The sequence below is a fragment of the Macaca fascicularis genome, chromosome 5 (genome assembly GCF_037993035.2).
Source record: "Macaca fascicularis isolate 582-1 chromosome 5, T2T-MFA8v1.1".
NCBI classification, from domain to species: domain Eukaryota; kingdom Metazoa; phylum Chordata; class Mammalia; order Primates; family Cercopithecidae; genus Macaca; species Macaca fascicularis.
Window position 1 is genome coordinate 14,214,055 of NC_088379.1, and position 18,446 is coordinate 14,232,500.

Consider the following 18,446-nt stretch of genomic DNA (forward strand, 5'->3'; position numbering starts at 1 on the left):
TTCCTATATCAAATATCATCTTTCTCTCTGTTGTTGTGTCTTGTAAACTAAATTTTTATGTCAAACATCTAGGTAGCTAGCTACCTCACTCTGACAGGCATATGATCCCTTCCTTCTTATCCCCAACCCATTCTCCTCAGGCTGTCACATTTCTAATTGTCTTTGTTTGTATTACTTGCGTCATGTGTCATATTTTTCAAGATGCTCTATGGCATGTGATTTAATATATAGACAAATACCCAACATAAAATGGTCTGGTCTGTGGCCTATTTGTTTAATATGTAGACAGATACCTAACATAAAACTGATACTGGTCCATGGCCTGTTAGGAATCAGGCCACACAGCAGGAGGTGAGCAGAGGGCAAGTGAGCATTGCTGCCTGAGCTCCACCTCCTGTCAGATCAGCAGTGGCATTAGATTCTCACAGGAGCGTGAAACCTATTGTGAACTGCATGTGTGAAGGATCTAGGTTGTGTGCTCCTTATGAGAATCTAATGCCTGATGATCTGAGGTGGAACATTTTCATCCCAAAATCATCCGCCTGCTGTGGAAAAATTGTCATCCACAAAACTAGTCCCTGCTGCCAAAAAGGTTGGGGACCACTGCTATAGATTATATCCATTGTCTCCTATCCAAAAAAATCTTTCAGTTAATATTGAAAGAAAAACAACTTGTCCATATTCTTACTCTGTTGTTCCTTATCTAATATACTTTAAGAACTAATCTTCATTTGATCTCTATACTTAATAAAACTCTAAATACATGCAATGTGACTGCTACCCAACTTTCCTGAAACACCTACCTTCACAGATCATGTATGTCCTCAAAACAACTGTCATTATTAAAAGTAATTATCTTAATATTTCACATTGTTACTTAATTGCTCTTTCGTTCTTTTATTACTTTTTTGGTGCTTCTAGTACAGTAATATTTTGGCTGCCCTCCCACTTTTCCTACCACTCCTTTCTCTAGCTCCTTGAATGTTCTGCTTCCTCCTTGTAAGTTTCCCGAGGAGCTGTCCTCATCATTTCTCACTGGAGTGTTTATCATTGATGTTATGAAGGACCTTAAACTATAACCCATGTGGAGTTGACTCCAAATTATTTTCTCAGAAATATGATATTTCTTTTCTGCACTTCCTTTTCAGCTTCCTACTATACATTTACTTCTGAACATCCTAACAGCATATAAAACTTTACATTTCTAAAGCTTAAATTATTTTCCTTTCTCATACCAGTTTCTGGTCTTTACTGTCCTTATATCAGTTAATGGTTCTTATCATTTTCTAAAGTCTTCCTTAGATCTCTCTTTTTCATTCTTTCTCCCTATTTTGTTTCCTATTTGCTTGTGACTGCCATCCATCCTTTGTGGATTTTTTGCACAACTTCTAATCTGCTCATTTCCAGCTACCTTATCCATATTTACTAACTCTCCCTAATGCACAGAAAAAGTTATAATTTTGATTGAACCCCTGCATCCAGTTGATTATCTTCATCACCTACTAAATGTCTTGTTAGCCTGGCATTCAGCGTTAAATAACTCTAGCTAGCCTCAAAGGGCTTTTCTAGCTTTTACTCTGCTTGTTTCCAACATATTTCAGCCAACCTTGACTATTCCTTATTTCTTAAGTTCAATTTTTCCTACATTTTCTGTTTCTCCTTTCACTTGGGAAAAAGGAAAATTTACTGAAAACCATGTTCCTGTAAATATTTCCACCTATAGATATTCTACCCTCTCTAATGCTTCACTATGCACTGCTATTTTTCCCTTTTTATCATAAATACTATCTAATTTCACTTAGAGATTTAGGAAATCCCCCTTTTATTAGACTCCTTTCCTCCAGAGTATGTCCTCTGAGCACTTTAAAGCTTTCTTATGGATGTGTACCATGGTTACATATATACATCTGATCTTTCTAAATGTACATTCCTTGACAGCCGGGGAGTATATTAGGTCATTTAAGTTTTGTGGAGGGATTACCCACAGAGTGGGGATTACTTCTTCAGAGGATTATACAGGATGTGCCCTATACAAGGATTACCTCCTGAAATGTGGGCCCAAATGGGCACTAAAGTGCCAGAGGGGACACCCTTTTCTAGTTTGTACATGTGCAGAAGCCCTGTCTACCGTTTCATATAATTGGCACACATGTAATAAATTAGGTCAAGACCTTGTATACAAGTGTTACTTGTTCTCCTTATCCTTACTTGCTGTAGTCTACAAGTGATTTTTTATAAATTATATCCCCTTATCTATTTAGTCTGTGTCATTTCCTTTCTGCCACCAGTTTCTGAAAAGTCTTACCTGTTGCATATCCAGTCTAACTGTCCGCATACATTAGATTCTTGGTTATAACAAATTCTTGCTCATAACAAGTTGAAGTGATCTAGTATTTCTTTTGCAGTTTAATTGTTGACATATGGCTATGTTTATTTCTAAGTCACTCTTTAGATTGCTTCTTTCTTGAATCCAGGTAATTAAAACCACATACTATTTAAATTTCTCTTAATTTTTATGTTCACCTGCATCACCTTCATTTTTAAGTCTTTTAATTTGTCATTGGTATTTTTATACTTAAATTTATCATTTTCTCAGATCTGAGATTCAGGTTATATTTGTTCTTTATTCTAGGTCGTTCTTCCCTCTTTCCAATAGATGATGGCTTGCTGGATGATGGTCACAGTGATCAAGTTGGAGTTTTAAATTCACCTACCTGTTATTCAGCTCATCAAAATGGAGAGCGAATAGAACGCTTCTCTCGAAAAGTTTTTGTTGGTGGTCTTCCTCCAGATATTGATGAAGGTATTTATTAAGATATTTATTAACATGGTGATTTGGGCTTTAACAAAAACAAAAAAATATGAAATTTAATGTGAATGGACTGGAAGTTTTTACCACCTGGAGATTTTCAGAATTAGAATGTGTTTTCTTCTTTTAAAATATTTTATCACCTGTTGAAATATGAAAACAGTTGAACAAAAGCTTTTTTATGATTTTTTTCTTTAGATCTTATCATATTTGTAACTGCGAGCATTTTTGGTAAATAAGATTTTCATGACCTCGGTCATTTCTACTTGTTTTTAAAATAATAGAACATATTTAGGTATATAAAACTTGAAACTTTTTAAATCACCATAATGTGTGCATGCATACACACAATGAAATAAATGGAACCAACCATAAGATTATATCTGCAATGCTTGGTAATCGAAAGTTTAATTTCTTTTTTTTTGTTTTGAGACGGAGTCTCGCCCTGTTGCCCCAGCTGGAGTGTGGTGGCACAATCTCGGCTCACTGCAAACTCCACCTCCTGGGTTCAAGCAGTTCTCCTGCCTCAGCCTCCTGAGTAGCCTGGATTACAGGCGTGTGCCACCATGCCCTGCTAATTTGTTGTATTTCTAGTAGAGATGGGGTTTCACTTTGTTAGCCAGGATGGTCTTGATCTCCTGACCTCGTGATCTGCCCGCCTCAGCCTCCCAAAGTGCTGGGATTACAGGAATGAGCCACCGCGCCCGGCCAAAAGTTTAATTTCTTTGAGGATAAATGTGCTCTTAGAAACAGGGAAGAAAGAGGCTATCAAATGCAAAAGGGAAATGGAAACAGAACATGAATAGCAAATTAGGATTTCACGAACACTAATGATTATATGTGAAAATGATCATGTGTAATTATAACAAAAGAAAATTGAAGACTTAAAATATTAAACTATATTTGTGAGGTTATGGGAAATGTATCACTCATTCTTATATTTTAGAATGTTTTTTAGTTATGATTCAAATACCCACAAACTTATTTTAAGTATTGATCTTCATAAGATTTCCATGTAATGAAATAACATATTTTAAGTATTGATCTTCATAAGATTTCCATGTAATGAAATAACATAAGACATAGCAATTGGATGTAACCTATATGGATTTCAGTGAAACTACCTGGCATGTATCAGACCCTAGTGTATTTTTTCAACATTATAGTTATTCAAGTCTTGTTTCAGCAGACCTTTTTTTCCTATAATAAAATGATTTTATTTGTGAAGCAGTAATAGATTTTATTTAACTTACGTAATGTTGGCGTTTTTTTCAATCCAGTGCTATTTGTGGTTTGGTGTACTATAAAGTCATTAGTATCCATACAATGTTATATAAAATTTTAAAATTCACATGCAATTGAGTATTCTAACCAGTGTACTGCTTAAAAATGAATTTATTTTAACAAAAATTGTTATTAAGTTTGACATATTATTTTAATAAGTATATTAGACATATTCCCAGTGTTTATATTCTAATTTATCTTAAGGTATTTGGCAGTTTTAAATGTTAAATCTTCATAGTAAAAGTACAGAATTTCTTAGAACGAATCACTGAAACTAATTTCTAATGCATATTATTGTACTTTCTTAAGATGAAATAACTGCTAGCTTCAGAAGATTTGGACCTTTGGTAGTAGATTGGCCTCATAAAGCAGAAAGCAAGTCCTATTTTCCACCAAAAGGTAAGGATTGTTATTGTTAATATTTGCTAGGAAATTGGTTGTATGAGAGCAAAAGAAAGAATAGCAATTACTTAGCCAGTTAGGAATCATAAGAAACTTGCTATGATTTGATAATAATTTCAGAGACTCAAATCAACAAATGTTTGAGTATTTTCTCTGTCTAAAGCATCATTCCAGGTAACTTGGGTGTAGACATGAAACAGGATCTCTCTGCATTATGAAATTAAGATCTATGTGAAGTGATTGGTCTTTTATAAAATATAAATTTATGAACAGTTGAAATATAAGATTTACATTAAGTGTTCTAGATAACAGCAGAGCGGTATAAATTATTACCAACTGTTGATGAATAAATAATTTAGATAAAAGACAAAGTAGCTAGTTGGGTCTATTTTTTTTTTCAGTTATATAAAGATGTAAGACTTGAGGAAGATGCTTAGTTATGTTAGTCAGTTATTGCTAGGAAGACACTGTGACTGATCACCACAGGACAAGAATTACAAATTGTGCTAACCTTCACATGCAAGTCACATGATCAAGTCATCTGTGGGGAGAGGAAGTATATCCTGCCCACAATAACAAGAGGAAGAGAGGAGAAAGGAGTCAGAATTGCTAATGGAAGATTCTCTGAAATAAGTAAAAGAAAGGAGGAGGTTCAAAGATTAAGACTTTACTTTAAACATTGCTGAAATATAATTTTAGAAAAAGCACATCACACATACTGTTTAGTTTCATGACTTAGTGAATTGTCAAGCCTGGAGAAAAGACTCCAATAGAACTGTTAAATACTTTGATTTTGACTCTGGGAAATGAAGCATGATAAAGAAGTTATTGGCATATAAAAACTAGGTACAGTATCTACTTTCTGCCATTGAGAATTATAGCACCTCCACTAATAGTTCAAATAGTTTTTTAGATAAATGGAATAATGCAATGATTTTTTTTAATACTTGTAGATCTATATGTATGTATGGAATCAAGAGCATCTTTTGAGTAGGGATTCTGGATCCTAGGCCTCTATAAGAATCTGATTAAAGCTATCTACCTCTCTCCATGTAGTCTGGAGTTTATTGGGGGTCACGAAACCTTGGTTTAGAGAGGAAATTATCTCCACATGGATAGAGATGTTTGCTTATTAGCTAAGTTTTAGTGTTGGCCATAGTTTTACTATCTTGCCATTTCATAAAGTTTACTTTATAAATGCCATTTATATTGAATACTCAGAGTATTGAGTTATTTTGTAATGTTCTCGACAAGCTACCATCATCACTTCCTTGACTCCTTCAGCTGTCTTTCTAGTCTCTCCACATCTCTAGCCCTCTCCAATTTTCTCCTATAGTCCAGCCACAGCAGTCTTTGAAAACTCATTGGATGGTACTATTCTTTACTTACCTGCATAAACCCTTTAGTGGTTTTTCTTATTTTTAGGATAAAAGAAAAATGCATTCACTCTGCCTGGCCTCATCTTCTTTCTAGCTTCTTCTACTACTACTGTTTGTTTCCCTCCAGTCCCACAAACTGGCCTTGTCCTCTCCAGCCTCAGGGCTTTTATGTATGATAATCTCTAGACTGATGGTGTATCTTCCTTGTGTCTCTTTATCTGTATATTCCCTACTTATCTTTTGTATCTCAAGCTTAAGTGTAAGTTGATCACAGAAGACACTGAGGATCTACCAAATGAGGTCGGCTCCTCCTGCCCAACTCCTAGTGCTGTCTGTGTCTTTCACTCCGAGCACTCATCACAGTTGCAGTATTACATTTTTACAACTTTAAAAATTTGTAATTATTTTATTAATGTCAGTTTCTTTCAAAGATCTGTAAGATAGTGTCTTTATTCACCTTTGTGAATGTTCATATTCTCAATAGTTCACAGATTGTTAACTGCCTAATAAATGAGATAACAAAAAATACTATAGGATGGAGAAATTACTTCAAGTAGATAGGGGAAAGCTTCACTGAGAGGTTTGGAATTAATCTAAGGTACTGTATATAGATAGATAAAAAGTACTTGAACAGAGTTCCAGGCAGGAATGGAAATAGAATTTTAAAAAGGAATTAGGAATTGTTTGGCTGGAGAGAGATGCACATTTTTGCATGAGCCACTTGTTCACTTACAGGTATGGTGTACTCTAAGCCTAGAAAGATGAGATGGAACAAATTTAATGTGAAACAGAATAGTTGTCTTTATTGCTATTGTTGCTATCATTGTTATTGTGGTTTTGTAGTAGTTTCTCTAATTGAAAAAATAAAATTGGCATTGGCAATTCATACTTTTTTTGGTACAATTACAGTTAATTGTAGCCATTTCCAAAGACTAGTATCCCCAAACCTTGTTCTTTCAAGCAATTTTTTTATTTCTGTAATTCAGCATTTTCCATGGTTTGGAAAACACTGGTATAGAAGCATCCAGTGAGTGAAGCTACCTTGTAATTACAGCAGTGACTAGAGTCCCTTAGATGCTAAGCCACACATGTACATAAGTTTCTTTTGCAGTGGATAACCTTCACGTTACATGATTGTTAGCTTGCTTTAACAAATTCGAAAGAAGCTATTATATAGTATGTTTTTGTTAAGAATATTTTAATATCTAATGACTTGCATTGGGTAAGTCATAATTTACCTGATATGGCTTAATTTTTGTAATATAAACATTTATTCTCTAATAATAACAAAAATTGAGAAATACTAAAAATATTGAATTTAAAGTATTATTTTAAAATTTAGCAATATTAAAATATTAATATCAAAAATTTTTTTAAATGACCGAATTTAATGTACTATTTCAGTAAATTGGTCTTACACCCTTTTCATTATTACAAAATAGTTATAGTTCCCAGATCCTTATTTTGTATCAAAATTAAAGCCTTAAAAAAGCTTCATTATTTTTAAGAATATTTAAATTGTTTCTAGCAATGTAAAAAATCTAAGACATGTTTTTTAATCCTGTGTAATCTTACCTTTGGAAGTTTGTATTTATATAGGGTGAAATCATTTGTATAGGGTGAAATGGCTTCAGGTATTTTTTATACAATCAGCTATTAATTTTATTAAAATGAAGTACTTTAGTGTCACATCAGACCTTTGTGGCATAAAGCTATTGTTGACAATAAGCTGAGTTTTTTGACTTGAGTAAAACATGACCTTACACTTCCTGTTATATGGTGGAACAGACATACATGCCCTGCTTGATGTCTGCTTCATACTGGGACTAGATTAAAATGCTGTACATTTGTTCACATAGAAATCTTGCCAAGATAAGGGATAGATCATTTATAGCTATCACCTGCTGGGAATAATCACATAATAGTAAACTTGTTGTGTAAATTTTGATGCCTTCTTTTTATAAGTAGTCTATTCTGTCGGCTGGATACATGATTTTTTGTTAAAGATTGGCAATTGGTTGTTTACAAGTCTAGATAGTCTCCAAACAGTTTGAAAAATGTATTCCACTGCTTTCTGAGTTGAGGCTTGATTTAAAAGTTTTGATCCATCTGACCCATGTTTTATTAAGGAACATATTTTATTCCAACCTTTCTACTGTAGCTTTCTTAGTATCATTGAGAAGTTTTCGTGAGACTGTGGAATGTTTCCTCTGCTTAGGGGATTTCCTGGACCTTTCCAAGTGTATTCCAGTCTAAAAGTATGCTCTAGATAGAACTTGGATTAACCTGAAGGCCTTTATAGCAAACTTTAGCTCCAGATATACTCACCTGGTTAATTCTACCAAGTTCTTTAAGAAGGTAGTATCACTACTAGAAAGAGCGTGGGAGACCTTGGGGCTGACCTGGGTTTGAAATTATTCAACCAGCTATTTACTAGGAGACTGACTTCAGTACCTTGATTTTTTTTCTTCTGTAAAATGGGAATCGTATTTCATAGACTTTTGAGAATCAAATAATAATGCATGTAAGTTAGTACAATATCTGATAGCAAGTGTTCTATATAAAGTAGCCAATTGCTTTACTGAGTATCTGTTTTAATGTGTATTACATAGTATATTGTGTTCTCTTGTAGAAGGTAAATGGTTTTTTGTCCTAGTTGTTTTTTTGTTTTTTTTTTCAAAAGCATGTATTTTCTAAATAGTACTGAAATTTGGAGTAAAATCACTTGACTTGACATACTGCCTCATTTTTAATGGTTATTCCAGGCTATGCATTTCTTCTCTTTCAAGAAGAGAGCTCAGTTCAGGCACTAATTGATGCTTGTATTGAAGAAGATGGAAAACTCTATCTGTGTGTTTCTAGCCCTACTATTAAGGACAAACCAGTAAGTAAATACCACATGAACTTCAGGCTACAAATGTAGATTTTTCAAAAATTGTTTTGAAATGATTATTAATTAATAAAAGAACAATTAAACTATCATGTTGAGTTTTAGTTTTTGAAACATCCAGATAATTTATAGCAGGAGTCCCCAACCCCTGGGCAGTGGACCAGTACTGGTGGTCCATGACCTATTAGGAACCAGGCCATACAGCAGGAGATGAGTGGCAGGCAAGCCAGCATTACTGCCTGAGCTGCACCTCCTGTCAGATCAGAGATGGCATTAGATTCTCATAAGAATGCAAACCCTATTGTGAACTGCACATGTGAATGATCTAGGTTGCACATTCTTTATGAGAATCTAATGCCTGATGATCGTAGGTGGAACACTTTGATCTCAAAACCATCTTCCACCACCTCCATCCTTGGAAAAATTGTCTTCCTCAAAATTGGTCCCTGGTGCCAAAAAGGTCGGGGACTGCTGATTTATAGTATTTAGATCAAAAGTTATTAAAAAATTTGTTTCCAGGTCCCACTATACAAATTTTTAAACAATAAAACAATCACTATTAACTGGCAAAAACAAACAGAAAATTCTCATAAGCCATCAAGGGAGTAAGACTCAATGTGATTTTCTTCATAGGTTCAAATACGTCCTTGGAATTTAAGTGATAGTGATTTTGTAATGGATGGTTCTCAGCCTTTGGATCCCCGAAAAACAATTTTTGTTGGAGGTGTTCCTAGGCCATTAAGGGCTGGTAAGTAGAATGTTAACAATTTTGTTTAAAAAAATCATTTAAATATGTTCTAGTCAATTTAATAAACATTTGGAAGCTATTGTGTACATGACACTCTTGGACAGAGCAGGAGCAGATTCTTCATGCTCCAATAGCTGCTAACTACAGAATTTTGAAACAAATTCTGAGACCCCTTCTTGAAACTCAAACTGGAGAATTGAGTGCTTATCTATCAATATTAGTGCAGTAGCTAACGCCAAGCAAATCTATAAGAATCCACCTAAATAATTCCGATTTTCTAGGTGTACCTCTCTAAGATATGAGTATTTGGGGTTTGTTTATTTTGTGTAGATCAATTCCAATATCTGAAAAAGAAATATGGGATTTTTTCTCTTTTATCTATATTTTAATCATTAAAGTAGCACTTTAGATAAGTGAATGATGATAAACTTCTGTTTATCAATAACTAGGAACCAGAAACCTACCAAAATATGTTACATAGGAATATAATTGTAGATGTATATACCCACTTTGCTCACATTAGATGGTACCCTGCACCATGTGTAGAGTGTTAGTGATTTCCATCACTGAAAACATCCTCTCCCCAGTCTTAGAGACATATGTTAAAGAACGATTCATACATGTAAATACTTATAGAATATGATGACTTCTACAAAGAAGTACATAGGGAATAGAAGAGCATGTAGCAAGGAAATATGATAATTTGATATCTTGAAGATGTTTGAAGTCTGATATCTTGAAGATATTTGTAGTTGAGCTGACATATAAAGATTGGGCAAAAGGAGTAGGATCAGGATGGTAGTAGGGTTCTGAGGAGTATGTTTCACAGAAAGGGAACAGCTTATTTAAAGGTCTTGAGTGGACAGAAACAGGGTGCTTTGGAGGAACTGAAAGAAGTCCAAAGTGCCTGAGTTGGGATACAAAGAGTGAGGGAGGGGACACAAGGAGACATTGAAAAAGTAGACAGGATTCACATCATACAAGTCTAATAGGCTAACTTGGTATTTACCCTTAGAGCAAGGGTAAACCATTGAAGAGTTTTTAAGCAAAAGAGAGACTTCATCATATTTGCAGTTTTCAAAGTTCACTTTAATGACTCAGAGAGAGGGAGGGCCAGGGTAAGAGTAAATACGGGCAGACCAGTTTAGCATCCTATTATTACAAGCCAGGAGATAGACAAAAAATGGTGGCTTGGATTAGTGGTAGCAGTGGAGAAAGCCAGCTGAACAGAGGTGACAGATATTTATGAGGTAAACACAAAGACTGAATCTCATCTTTCAGTCATAAGCCACTGGGTGGACAGTGATGCCTTTTACTGAGATGGGAGGAGCACTGGAGAAGGAGCAGATTGGGAGGGAAGATTGTGGTCTTGGTTTTGAACACAAGTTTATGGCACCATTCAGAGCTCCCAAATAGAAATTTCAATTAAACCATCCTATATGGTATATTTTTAATGTATTTTTATGGTGGTATCTGGTATATTTTTTAAGAGAATCACTCCTTATACTGTTTTAAAAACAAGCTGGGAAGGCAAGGGCCAAAAGCAAAGAGAGAAGGCTATTGCCATGAACCAGATGAAGAATGATGTTAGCATGAATCAGGATGTTAGTGATGGAGGTGAGGCGATTGGACTCTAGATATGTTTTGAAAATCAGGTTCACAGGATTGCATGTACAGTATGGAGCAAGGGAAGAATACGGAAAGGATGAAGCCAAACATCTTGACAACTTCATCTTTTCTGTTGCTTTCAAACTGGATCAGTAGAAACTCATTGGAGCAGGTTTAATGGGATAGGGGAAGATTATGAGTTCCATTTTTAATATACTGAGTGTGGCCAGTGCCTGTTAAATATCGAGTTGTCCACTAGACAGTTGCATATACGAGTCCGTCGTCCAGGGGAGAGGTCCATACTAGAGATAAAAATGTAGGAGCTTAAAAACTTGGATGGTGTTTAAAGCTATGATACAGGATGAAGTTACTAAAGCCAGGAGTGTAGATAGTGTTGCCAGGATTGAAACTTAGGGTACTCTAACATTGAAAAGTTAAGGAGTTTAAGATGAACTATCAAGGAAGACTCAGAAGAAATTTATCAGTGAGGTAAGAGCAGAATTAGTGGGATAATATATTCTAGAAGCCAGATGGAGAAAATACTTGAATGAGAAGGAAGGGATTAACTGTTTTCAATGCTGTTTACAGATAGATTGACCATTGGACTTGGCTAGAACAATTATAATGGAGTCATGGTGCGATAGTCTGATTAAAAAGAGTTGAATAAAGAATGGGAGGAGAGGAATTGGGGGGAATACTGGAACAGACTTTGAGAAATTTGGTTGTAAAGGGGAACAGAGAAATGGAGCAGTAGCTAAGAGGGAAAAAAAGCGTTAAGGGAATTTTTTAAGATAGGAAAATTATAGTATACTTGGGAATGATCTAGTATAAGGGGAAAACTGATTGTATAGAAAGGAAAGGGGAGAATTGCTAAAGCAGTGTCCTTAGTGAGAGTGGATGGGATCTAGTATGCAAGTGAAAGGATTGGATTTAGGAAAGAGCATGGAACTATTTGTCTATAGGTCAGAAGATAGAGTATATAGTAGGTTTAGTGCTGTAAGTGGGTAGATGTGATGGTGGTGAGTCACTTTATAGTTAAAAAAAAAAAGGCATCCTTGATCCCCTTCCTTTTTAACAACAGCCTCTTATCTGCCATTCTACTCCTGGTCAAATGATAATACACTATTGACTTTTACGTTTTACAAAAAGTACTTAAAAATTGTTGATTCCTGTGTTCTCTCAAATTTGATGTAAACTTCTTTTCCTTTTGAAGTGGAACTTGCTATGATCATGGACCGGCTGTATGGTGGAGTTTGTTATGCAGGAATTGATACAGATCCTGAGCTAAAATACCCAAAAGGTGCTGGGCGAGTTGCTTTCTCCAATCAGCAGAGCTATATTGCTGCCATTAGTGCTCGGTTTGTTCAGCTTCAGCATGGTGATATTGATAAACGTGTAAGTTGCATATTGGGAAATAACTTATGTCCTATAATGAGGTGCTGATCCAAAGCTTCATACCCTAAGGAGTTAATAATACAATTCAAACACTGTTTAGTTTTTATACTTCTTTAAGTCTTAAAGGATATTATATAAAAATATCCTTGAAATGGAAAATTACTGAACACATTTTAAACTTTAGGTATAATATAAAAATATTAATATCATTGTGCAGCCATGTCAAAATTTTTAAATCAGCCAGTAAGGTCAAATATTCTAACCATGGGGGCAGAGGTGGTTTTAAGAGCCTGTACATTGGAGTCAGACTGCCTGGGCTTAAACCCCATTTCTACAAATTAACCTTCTCTATGCCTCTTTTTCCTCACTTGTAAAATGGAAAACAATGATAATACGTCTTTCTCAGTAATTTTGAGGATTAAATGAATTCACATATATACAAGCACTTAGAATAGAACTTGGCGGAGAGTGTCATTTAAATGATTGTTTTCATTTGTCACAAAATCTAAAATAAAAATGCATTGTGTATATTTCTCTAAAATAATTGACCTAAACTTAAAATTTTTTTTAGTAGCATTGCTTGAATCATCACAATAAGAACTTTTAAGAAGTACTAGGAATGATAACTGAAACCCTATTGAATAATTCCAAGTACTAACTACCTTCTAAAATAAAGACACTAGCATTCATTTACAAATCTATTTTATGCCAAAATCTGTGAACAGTTCCTATACATAGCTAATCATATTCTAAAATAATCATGTTTATAGTACAGCAGAAATACATTAAGAATATGGGGGTAAATGGATTTTTTATATCCAAATTAGTAGATAGAAGATATAAGTTGATTGGGTACTCCTTTTCCCCAGTGTAACAGTTTCTTGAAACCTGGGGCTGTTTGGCACATTAAAAGACTATTTTGGGGACAGGGAGGCTGGTTAAACCAATGGACTAGACCATGCATGCTAGAAGTAGTCCTCAATGTAATTACCCAACCATCTCATTTAGAAAAGAAACGCAGCATAGGTTCAGTTCACAAATGCAGAGTGGTTTCCTTTTTGTTTGTTTGTTTGCATTGCTATTTAAAAGGTTGCCCAAAAAAAACTAAGAGGAGGTGTTCTGCTTTTGATAAGACATGCATACATAACTTGTCTGAACTTGTCTGAACGTTAAGAGTTCCTCTAATGTGGTTCTCAACCTCTGCTGTACATTATTCACCTGGGAACTTAGAAAATTCTTGACATTTGGGTCCTACCCCCTGAGGTTCTGCTGAATTGGTCTGAGAGGCAGCCAGGGCAACAGGAGTTGATAAAGCTCCAAAAGTGACACAAATGTACAGCAGTGGTTTAGACCACTAATCCCCTACTTTACAGAGAGGTAATAGGTCACAGGGGACGTTATTTACATAGTATATAGTCATGGTATTTAATGTGCAGTAGCAGAAGAAAAAGACTGTTACAGTGTCATACCTCATACCTCTTTGTTTCTGAAATGATAGTGAAGGACCAATTATTTGGAGCAGAGTGTTGACTCTTAAAGAGCAACTCAGTTGCAGAGCAGATGAAGTGAGATACCTGTGCCTTCTTAAAAAGGCATTGATTGAAATACCTGAGAGAAAAGCTTGTAATAAGATATGTGTTACAAAGGTAATTTTGAACTGTATTTGAAAGAATTTGAGCCTTAAATATTTTACAAGTCACTAGTATTGCTTATACAAAGAAATATTAAACCATTAACCTTTATACTTTTCATCTCTCCAATATGAATATGGTTATTAAACCATAAAAATGGAATAAATTTAAGTGTATAACTGCCAACCCAAAGATACACAGGATACATATTTGGAGGGAATGAAAATTGTTTATTCCACTTACTTTTTAGACTGATGGATACTGTGGTTTAGTTCCTATCTGATAGCTGGAAAGCAGTCACCACAGATGTGTAATTCATTGTATTTTTTTGTATGTTATTTCATGAGTAGTATAATTCACTGTGATTTCTCGTAAATGTTAGAAAATAAGACTAGGCCGGGCGCGGTGGCTCAAGCCTGTAATCCCAGCACTTTGGGAGGCCGAGGCGGGCGGATCACAAGGTCAGGAGATCGAGACCACAGTGAAACCCCGTCTCTACTAAAAATACAAAAAATTAGCCGGGCGCGGTGGCGGGCGCCTGTAGTCCCAGCTACTCAGGAGGCTGAGGCAGGAGAATGGCGGGAACCCGGGAGGCGGAGCTTGCAGTGAGCCGAGATCGCGCCACTGCACTCCAGCCTGGGCAACAGCGTGAGACTCCGTCTCAAAAAAAAAAAAAAAAAAAAAAGAAAATAAGACTAGGTGAAGTGTAGTGTTAATGAAACTTCGTTTTGCATGTAGAAGAGTTTAATTATTAGAGATTATTAATGAAAAATAGGTTTTGAAATTCAGTTTTCCATCTTTAAAGTCTCTGGTTTTGAGTAAAGTAGGTTAGCTTCATAAACTAATATGTAGAATTTTAAAAATACAGATAATTGAAATCACTGCATTTGCAAAATTTTCGTTCAACAGTTTTATATTAAAATGTAACTCCTGAACATCTGGCACTTTATTATTATGGAAGTGAAGTAAACATCACAGACCCTGGTTTCAATTTGTCTAAAATCTTATTTTAAAAAAAAAGAAATAACCATGAGAAAGAAACCCAGAAAACATATGTAAATGTATTGCATTTATGCATATATTTATAGCATTTCTACTTCATGCTGGATATTCTTCTAGGCACTGGGAACTGAATGTTGTGCAAATGGGTGCTGTCGCATTGTTCATGGAGTTTATAATTCAGTGAGATGAAATCCAGTAACTGTCGGCTACCTTAATTTATTCTTTAGTCGTTATAATGTTTTTTATTATAACTATAATTGTAGTGAAGATAATGAATCAAAAATAGCAGCCTGGCAAAGAAAAGAGAACCCATAAAGGAAAAAGTTGAGAGATAAAGATCAAGCATAAAAATTTTAAAAATTTGTGTTAAAGATTGTAAAGCCACTAGGAAAAAGGTTAAAAATTCTTAACTGACGAAAGAGAACTCATAAATCAACTTAAAAAGCAAACTCCCGCAAGAAAATATGCAAAAGATACAAACAAGCAATTCAGAAAAGCCAAGTGTCGAATATATTTATCCTAATCCTTATGAATGAAATATAAATAACAATGTAATTCCATGACCTATCAAATGAACATCCTACAGTTCTTTTAATCAACTCTTAGGTTGTTTCTAGTTTGTTGTTCTTACAAATAATATTGCAGAAAGTATCCTTATATTCATTTTCTGCACTCATGCAAGTATTTCAGTAGAGTACATTCAGAATACAAACTGTTGGGTCATTATTTTTTTACTATAGGCAACCTTTACTTTATCTCAATCCAGTCTTTCAGAACACTCAGTGTTCTGTTGTCTCCTAAGGAACAGCTGAGCTGTTACTCTGTCTGGCACTTTTCAGCCAAACGGTAAAAACCTTCCATTCATAAAGTTATCACAAGCAGGAAAGCAAGGCTATTGCAGCTAATAGTAGATAATACTAATTTAGAGAATATTTTGCCATGTGCCAAGCACTGTCTTATGCTTTGACATTCACAATTTAAGCCTCACAACTCTGAGACAAAATCTGTTATTCCCACTTGACAGATGTGGAAACTGAGGTGGAGAAGTTTATCATTCAGAGCTGACTCCAGTCTGAAGTGTTCTGCCAAGTCAGACCTTCACAACAGGACTTGTACTTTATATCTTACAAATTTACAGAAGTCTAGGCATGCCCTTTGTAAGATTCTCCACAGTTCTGGCTTGTCTGTGCCACTTACTTCCAAGCAGAGTGTGACTCGCACCTGCAGTGGAGAAGCGCTGCCTTAATCAGTGGCTGTTCGGGTTCTGCCATCTCACAGGTGATACTGGAATGAGGGAGAAAGGTGTGGAAACTGTCTTCCATGGCTACTTGAGATCTCTTTTGTTTTTCACTCACAATCTCCCCCAACTCTGAAAATACGAGGACACAGGTGTTTCAAAGATGTTATTCAAGAAAGGTGAGAGTGAAATGTTTTGCAAATCAGATTTTTTGTAGATTTTTAAAGTATTTTAACCTACTACACGGTAAAGCTCCTTCCTTGAGAAACTGCCCATTTCCTCAGCTTTTAATGCTGGTCCTTTTTTTCCTCTATAGAAACATTTTAAGTTATTACAGAACTTGATTTCTGAAGCAGACCCTAATGAGACTTACTTTCTTTTTTTTCAAGGTGGAGGTAAAGCCATATGTGCTGGATGACCAGATGTGTGATGAATGCCAGGGCGCACGCTGTGGTGGAAAATTTGCTCCCTTTTTTTGTGCCAATGTCACTTGCCTGCAGTATTACTGTGAGTTTTGTTGGGCAAATATCCACTCTCGTGCTGGACGTGAGTTCCATAAGCCATTGGTAAAGGAAGGTGCTGATCGCCCACGTCAGATCCACTTCCGCTGGAACTAAGAATAGCAAACTGGCCTCTGTTTAACAAGGAAAGAAAGGGTGCATGTGGCTTACTGTGTCTGAAGATACTGACATGCAGAAGAAATAAGTGCATTCTTCTGCTTTTCACCCCAGCTATCAATACATGCATCTTTATCAGCAGCCAAAACACTACAAGCCTCTTGTTTTTCACCAAAACCCTACATCTCAGGCTTACTAATTTTTGTGATATTTTCATGTTAAAATAAAATGTTTTTTTGTATTTTCTCCAAGTTATTTTTATATGTAAAGTTAAAATTAGATATGAGAATGTTTTGCGTAGGGGCAACACAGTCTGCTGCTATATAGTGGGGGAAGCGTGCACTTATTTCTAAACATGGGTTTTTAACTTCAAGATCTGCCCCAGTAATTTACCAAAGGTAGCAAAATAATAGTGAAGATGGAATATGTCTGCTACAAATGCTTATTTTTATTGTTGCTATTTTCAGTGTATACATAAACTAAAAATTAGGGTTGATTTTTTTGCTCTCCATTTTGACTTGCAAGAAATAATACCTCAAGATAATCTGATTTATTAGCTATTTTTAAACATTTTTAATCACAAGCTGTATTAGCTTTGCTGCTATATAGGTGTTATGTGTAAATGCCACCTATTAATACGGGACTGAAAACGTTAGAGACACACTGCATTGCAGATAAAATGCAGGCAGCACAATATGGCCTAAACTGCCATAGTTTTAGAATGTGAAAAAAAATGCATGTTTACTTACCTGTATACACCATATGCATGCACTAGAATTATTAACTAACGAGGTGAGGTATTGCAAATGTTCAAAAAAGCTCTCTTGAATCTAGGTAGCATGAACAAATTATAAAATTTGTTTAAAAAAGCAAACTTGCATGCATTATTGTGACTTCAAGTTTAAAAAATCGTCTTACATGTGTACAATATGCAAATTAGTTTTAGATTAGAGAGTGCAGCCATTTTGTGATCTGGTCAGTAGTGGAATTCGATTTTATGCAGACTGGATGTAATATCTGTAATCCCTGTGCAATTTTGTGACGTGCGGTTCTAATTCATGTGCAGTGATATAGTATAGATAAAAGAATGAGCAAAAGAAAATACAAGAATTCTAAAGAAAGTTGATTTAAGCCCCTTTGATAGTCCATGGTTAAGACATCCTTTATAAACCAAAGATGGCCAGCACACTGCTAACCAGTCACCAAATGTAAGACCCATAAGAAACCCATATTTAAAAATCTGAATTTTATAGAAGAATGCAAAACTTTAGTAAACCCTAAGTAAAGTCAAAATGGAGAAGGGGAAATATACAGATGGCTAGTTGCATAAAATTAAGTTTTACCTTTATAAGACAATGGTGAAATCTGGCTTGAACTTGCTTATGTGTTTAACCTATAAATATTGGGGTCTTCTGTCTAAACTGGGGTCACTGTTGCATGGAAC

The 18,446-nt window shown here is 35.2% G+C and overlaps 1 protein-coding gene across 11 annotated transcripts in view; it reads left to right on the forward strand.

Annotated features, from left to right (window-relative positions):
• CPEB2 (cytoplasmic polyadenylation element binding protein 2) overlaps window positions 1-18,446 on the forward strand; it is a 66,226-nt gene that overhangs the window by 45,447 nt on the left and 2,333 nt on the right. For all 11 annotated transcript variants that reach the window (XM_045392147.2, XM_045392149.2, XM_065544793.1 and 8 more), the window contains 6 exons: window positions 2,633-2,803; window positions 4,403-4,492; window positions 8,640-8,758; window positions 9,398-9,512; window positions 12,334-12,515; window positions 16,775-18,446. The exon at window positions 16,775-18,446 is cut by the window's right edge and continues 2,333 nt beyond it. In XM_045392147.2, coding sequence (XP_045248082.2) covers window positions 2,633-2,803; window positions 4,403-4,492; window positions 8,640-8,758; window positions 9,398-9,512; window positions 12,334-12,515; window positions 16,775-17,002 — 905 coding nt within the window. In that variant the 3' untranslated portion in view covers window positions 17,003-18,446. The remainder of the gene's footprint in view (window positions 1-2,632; window positions 2,804-4,402; window positions 4,493-8,639; window positions 8,759-9,397; window positions 9,513-12,333; window positions 12,516-16,774) is intronic.